The following is a 5,922-nucleotide window of genomic DNA, read 5'->3' as shown; positions in this document are numbered from 1 at the left end:
TATTTCTGACATAAAACACTTTAAAACGTGTCAATTTGACCCGAGGACAACACCAGGGTTAAGAGAACAGCAGCGCCGTGTGTAGTGTGTGTACTTGTGTGAGGAGAGTGTGGTAGAGCGAGTGAAAGAGTGATGGGGGTTAGTTTCAGAGGGGGTACTGACTCCAGCGGTGGGGATGGAGAAACAAAAACGTGCTTTCTGACGATGGTCGGAAAGCTGTTTACGAACAAGAACCCGGGTACGAGTAAATGTAGTCTATATCAGCGATGTTTCATTTCCGGGATTATTCAGGTGCCGCTGTAAATTCCAACGGACGTCTTTAAAAACAAAGTGGAAATAAAAGACACCAACGTCTGGTTTAAGTTCCCACTGTTGATCAAAAACAACATCCAAATAACCAATTAAAGCTAAAAGCTGACACGAGGATGTGCAACGTAACGGGCTTTGAGGATAAGCATCAAAGTACCAGTTGTTAAAATCTTCTGATTAATATATTCGTCGCGTTTAACTCTACAAGTTAATGTAAATCAGAAAGATAGACTTAGAGACTCAGACTTCTCTTTATTATCTGTGATTCTACAGCAAATATTCTACAGTTAAGACTACAGCATAACTACGTCTGATTGGCTAAACAGCGTTACAGTCCTAAAGACTAGCGTTAGATTAAATGCATCATGATTCCTGCATTGATTTTTGATCCATCTACCAGCTTGTTTTCTACTAAATCTCTATAATCCTCTGTCTCTGTGTCGGCGCTCTAACCTCCGTCCCCGTCCTCTGTCTCTGTGTTGGCGCTCTAACCTGCGGCTACCTGGTCCTCAGATCGCTGCAGGGTAAATCCAGACAGCTAGCTAGACTATCTGTCCTTTTTGTTGCCTTTTTGTATTAATTTATCACGTTTTTGTCGCCTTTTCATAGCCTTTTTTGTCGCCTTTTTGTCATCATTTTTTTAAGCCTTTCGTCGCCTTTTCGGATGTCCGTCGCCGTCCTCAGTCTCTGTGTTGGCTCTCTATTTATTTATTGCGTTTTCGTTGCCTTTTCGTAGCCTTTTTATCGTGTTTGTTGCCTTTTTATCTTTTTTCTGTCGCCCTTTCGTAGCCTTTTGGACGCCTTTTTGTTACCTTTTTGTCACAACCTTTTTGTCATCCTTTTGTTTAACCTTTTCGTAGCTTTTTGTCACGTTTTTGTCGCCTTTTCACCGACTTTTCCCACTTTTTTGGATGTCCGTCCCCGTCTTCAGTCTCTGTGTTGGTGCTCTAACCTGCGGCTGATTTCTGAGGACTATGGTTACCTGGCCTCAGGATATCTGCCAGGGTTAAATCCAGACAGCATTAGCAGACTATCTGTCAAATGAGGACTATGGTTACCTGGTCCTCAGATCTCTGCAGGTAAATCCAGACAGTAGCTAGACTATCTGTCCAATCTGAGGACTATGGTTACCGGTCCTCAGATTCTGCAAGGGAATAACAGAAGCTAGATGACTAACTGTCAATCTGAGACTATGGTTACCTGGTCCTCGTCTCTGCAAGGAATCGACAGCTAGCTAGATATCGGTCCAATCTGAGGACTATGGGTTAACCGGGTCCTCAGATCTCTGCAAGGTAATCCAGACGCTAGCTAGACTATATGTCCAATCTGAGGACATGGGTACCTGGTCCTCAGGTATCTGCAGGGTAAATCCAGACAGCTAGCTAGACATATGTCAATCTGAGGACTATGGTTACCTGCGTCCCAGATCTCTGCAGGGTAAATCCAGACAGCTAGCTAGACTATCTGTCCAATTGGAAGTTTCTTGCACGACTAAAACAACTTTTGAACGTACATATGTTCCACCAAAACAACTTCCTTCCCGAGGCCATTTTGCAGCAGCAGCGTGGCTCTGTCTTCCGCTTAGCCCCGCCCAAGACGATTGTGATTGGTTTAAAGAAATGTCAATAAACCGGAGCATGTTCTCCTCCCGTCCCAGAATGCTGTGTGGACTCGCCAGACCTTCCTCCTCAGAAGGTCCGGCAATGCGAGACTAGAGGAAATGTGACACTACCAATCCACAGCCAAGCGGACCAATCACAGTTGTTGTTGTTGTTGTTGTTGTTGTTGTTTTCACAACAAGAAGTTAGATTTCTAGGTGAGGTGCACGTTAGGCAACATTAAAGGGTCCGTGCCTACGCGTCACACGGTGTAGATTCATCGCAGAACCATAAGTCCAATTTAAGGCTCCAAAGTTACATTTGGCTCATCAGATGATCGATGGTGGAGCAAAGACGCAAAAACAGTGACGTTCTGCCACTTTTTGGGCTTCAAACACTGACGTGAAACTATCTGAAATGTGATGTGAAGTGCCCCCAACCAGATGCTGCGTTTTTGTAAGTTGTTGTGTAATCTCCCCTGAGGCGCCGGCTGCAGTTGCATCATGCTTTCCCGCCATTTTGCTAAAGAATTAGTTGTTAAAGTAATTTCTTATGCAAACATATGGCAGAAAATGCGGTTTTCAGCCTCTCAATCATGGTGGTTTCCTGCTCTTTTCTGTATTTCCATCAGGTTTTGGACTAACAAAACAAGACATTTAAATACATCTTGTCATCAGTCCAGCAGGGAGTTTTCTACACATCTCCTTGGTCTTTAAGAAACTGTGATGGACATTTTTTACTATTTTTGACACTTTATAGACTAAAAAATGGATCGGCAGATTCATTGATAATGAAACTAATCGTGACAAGTGGCGCCAAACAGATGTTTATTTTCCGGAGGTTGTCATGATATTTTGTGTGTCGTCTCACCTGTGGCTGCAGTTGCATCCTCCTCTCCAGAGGGGGCGCACTCGGTGTTGGCGCGTTTGGACTTGGGTATGACGCGCTTCTTGAAGGAGGTCCAGATCTCGTTGGCATGTTGCGTCACCGTCCCACCACTACCGGCGGCTGCTGCTGCCTTCTCCTCCTCCCCTCCCTCAGCCTTTTCCTTCTCCTCCCCTCCCTCAGCCTTGGCTTCCTCTGTTCCTCCCTCCTCCTTGGCCTCCTCTCCTTCCACCGCTTCCTCCGCCGCCGCCGCCACTGCCGCCGCCACTTCCTCCTCCGGCTTTGCGTTGTCGGCAGAGTCTTTGTCCGAGCCCTTGGCCTTCCCGCTGATGCCGACCACCGACGGGTCCCTCTTCAAACCCTGGAAGGTCCAGGAGCGTTTCAGCTTCCACCTTTTCTGCCCCGACTCCTTGGAGTCCAGCGTGGACGAGTCTCCGCCTCCCTCTCCGTCCTCCTCCTTCACGTCTTCTCCTGCGCTCTTCTTGTGCCCCTTCTGAGCCATGAGCTTCTTGAAGGAGTGCCAGCGCTTCATGTGCTTGGTGGTCGCCGAGGACGACGCGGCTTTCTGTTCTCCCTCTTCACCTTCGTCTGCACCTCCCGCCGCCGCCGCCGCCGCCTCCGTGGCTCCTCCCTCCTCCGCGGTGGAGTCCGCGGCGGCGTTGAGGGCCTCGGGATCCAGCCGGTCCAGGGACTTGGATCGAACCTTAACGTCTTTCTTCTCGGTGCTGCGATGGGAGAAGATCCTCGCCACCGGCTTCCTGATCAGATCTCGAACCATGGATTTGGCCTCCGCCGGTTTGCCCTTCTCCGCCTTCTTCTCTTCTTCCTTCTCTCCGTTTTCCGCTTTCTCTATCGTCGCCTCTCCGTCCGTGCCGCCCTCTGCTCCGCCCTCAGGCGCCGCAGCCTCCTCGCCCCCTTTCTCTCCCTCCTTCTCCCCCCCTCCCTCGACTGCGTTCTCCTCTCCTCCGGTGGTGGCTGTGATCGACTCTTTCTTCTTCCTTCCTCCCATCACCTTCCCCAGGCCGCTCTTGTTGAGGAAGGAGTCCAGGAACGAGGTCTTGGGCTCCGCGGAGGAGGCGTTTTCCGAGTTCTGAGGCGGAGCCGCCGCCGCCTCCTCGCTCGCCGCCGCGGCTGCGTCTCCGTCTTCGGCTCCCGCTGCCGTGTCGTTGTTCACAGTCTCTTTGTTATCGACAACCTCGCTGTTGACAGCGGAACCGTCTTTATCAACAACCTCGCTGTTGGCAGTCTCTGAGTTTGTGTTGGCGTTGTTGGCCGGCTGCTCGGCCTCCGCCGGCTTGCTCTCGGGGGTTTTCCCGTCTTCCTGGACCACCGGCGCCGCATTGGCCTCTGTCGCTGCCATTTTGGAAAGGGAAAACAACCAATAACAAAAAAAAAAGTTCCTTCTTTCCTTCCTTCCTTCCCTGGCCTTCTGCCCTCCTCTCTCTCTCTTGTTCTGGTGTTTCGTTCCTCCTGCTGGGGTGGTGCTCTCAGGTCATGGAGAGCAGGGTGGAGAACAGTGGCGAGGAGGGAAGATACTCAGCATCCTACTAGTCCTCCAAACTCCTGCAGAGAAAAAAAAAAGGGAAACCGAGAGATTAGAGGATGTGGCGGGCTGGAGGGAACGAAGGGATGATAAGAGGGGGCAGAGAAGAGGAAGAGGCACAGATGGTTAATAGTCTGATTCAACACCATAGACACTCAATTAGCCCGGTCTAGACTGTGCCATGAATGAGGAATGAAGTGTTACAAAATAGAGAATCTCAGCGGGAAATGATATGCAATTATGATGCTGCCCAATCAGTCACGCTTTTGGGTTTGCTTGGATTTTCCCAGGTGTGAAACGAAACCGAGCCAAGGGGAAAATGCTGACAAACTCATCAAGTGACTCGGACCAGAGCAAACACACTACAGGTGTGAAAACGCCCTAAAAAGTATTGGATCCTACATTTATAATAATGCAACTTTGATGTACCCACAAATAGGCCTGCGCGATTAATCGTTACAAAAAATCCCAATCTCGATTCACCCTGTGACGATTTAATTTTTTATTGACTTTGATTGTCATTCAATTTTACGAGCCGACTGCATCACAAGCGCGACTACTTTCTTCCATGAGTTTTAAACATAGACTGTATAAAACAGGTGTTAAAGGGCTCCCGATCGCTGCCATGCTCTCCCTTCTCTTCATTGAAGCCTCTGTTGACAGGTCTGTGGTGATGTGCAATGTACTATAGGTAGAGCTGGGCAATATATCATGATATGAGCCTAGATGTCATCTTAGATTTTGGATATCATAATATTGGAATATGGCACAAGTGTCTTTTCTTGGTTTTAAAGGCTACATTACAGTAAAAATATTGTGATATTTGATTTACGACAAATTGCCCACTCCTACCTGGTGCCAAACAACATCTAAGTCTGGTTTTGCCAATGTGTTTTGTCTGGTCATGGTTCATGCGTGCAGTAAACATAGATAGATAGATAGATAGATAGATAGATAGATAGATAGATAGATAGATAGATAGATAGATAGATAGATAGATAGATAGATAGATAGATAGATAGAGATCCCAAATTATGGTGTTTGTTACACTTCATGAGAAAAGAATTGAGAATGGTGATATCAATTCCAAGCTAAAAAATCGTGATTCATATTTTTCTCCCTAATCGTGCAGACCCACAAAACATCCCCCTTCTTTCAATCTTTGTAAGATGTCGGTTGAATATTTGAAGTCTCGGAGCCAAAGCTGATGACATTAATATCAAGTCAACCTCAGGGTTAAATTTCCCAGACTTGACGAAGATCTTCTCAAGGCACCAACGACATCGTACAGTCAGAAAATGTAAAAGTAAGGCCCTTTAAATATGGTCCAACGTGTGGGAATAAAAATGTACAGTTTAGGGATTACACAGATGCCAAAAAGTCAAATATAACTTAAGAACAATGTGCTTGCGTCCAACATACAGTACATGCCTCAACACTGTCCGTCTTCCTGTCTCTGTCTCTCAGCTCCAAGCCCATTGGTCCCTATAGAAGATATACTGCTTTAACCCTTGTGTTGTCTTCGGGTCAAACCGACCCAGGACTTATTTGGGGTTTTAAAAACAATTCTGAAATAAAATTTTACTT

The 5,922-nt window shown here is 47.3% G+C and overlaps 1 protein-coding gene across 3 annotated transcripts in view; it reads right to left on the bottom strand.

Moving 5' to 3' along the window:
- Positions 1 to 4,380, bottom strand: part of LOC116685736 (neurofilament medium polypeptide) — a 15,216-nt gene extending 10,836 nt beyond the window's left edge. The window contains exons 1-2 of one of the 3 annotated variants that reach the window (XM_032510647.1): positions 2,778 to 4,380; positions 2,348 to 2,353 (exon numbers count right to left, since the gene is read on the bottom strand). In XM_032510647.1, coding sequence (XP_032366538.1) covers positions 2,348 to 2,353; positions 2,778 to 4,152 — 1,381 coding nt within the window. In that variant the 5' untranslated portion in view covers positions 4,153 to 4,380. Of the gene's footprint in view, positions 1 to 1,261; positions 1,268 to 2,347; positions 2,354 to 2,777 lie in introns of all 3 variants that reach the window. The other 2 variants (XM_032510646.1, XM_032510648.1) reach the window with 2 other exon arrangements.
- Positions 4,381 to 5,922: the final 1,542 nt, after the last annotated feature.

Source organism: Etheostoma spectabile, unplaced genomic scaffold (assembly GCF_008692095.1).
Source record: "Etheostoma spectabile isolate EspeVRDwgs_2016 unplaced genomic scaffold, UIUC_Espe_1.0 scaffold172, whole genome shotgun sequence".
NCBI classification, from domain to species: Eukaryota; Metazoa; Chordata; class Actinopteri; order Perciformes; family Percidae; genus Etheostoma; species Etheostoma spectabile.
The sequence above is the reverse complement of the archived record's forward strand: the minus strand, read 5'-3'. Positions and strand labels throughout refer to the sequence as shown.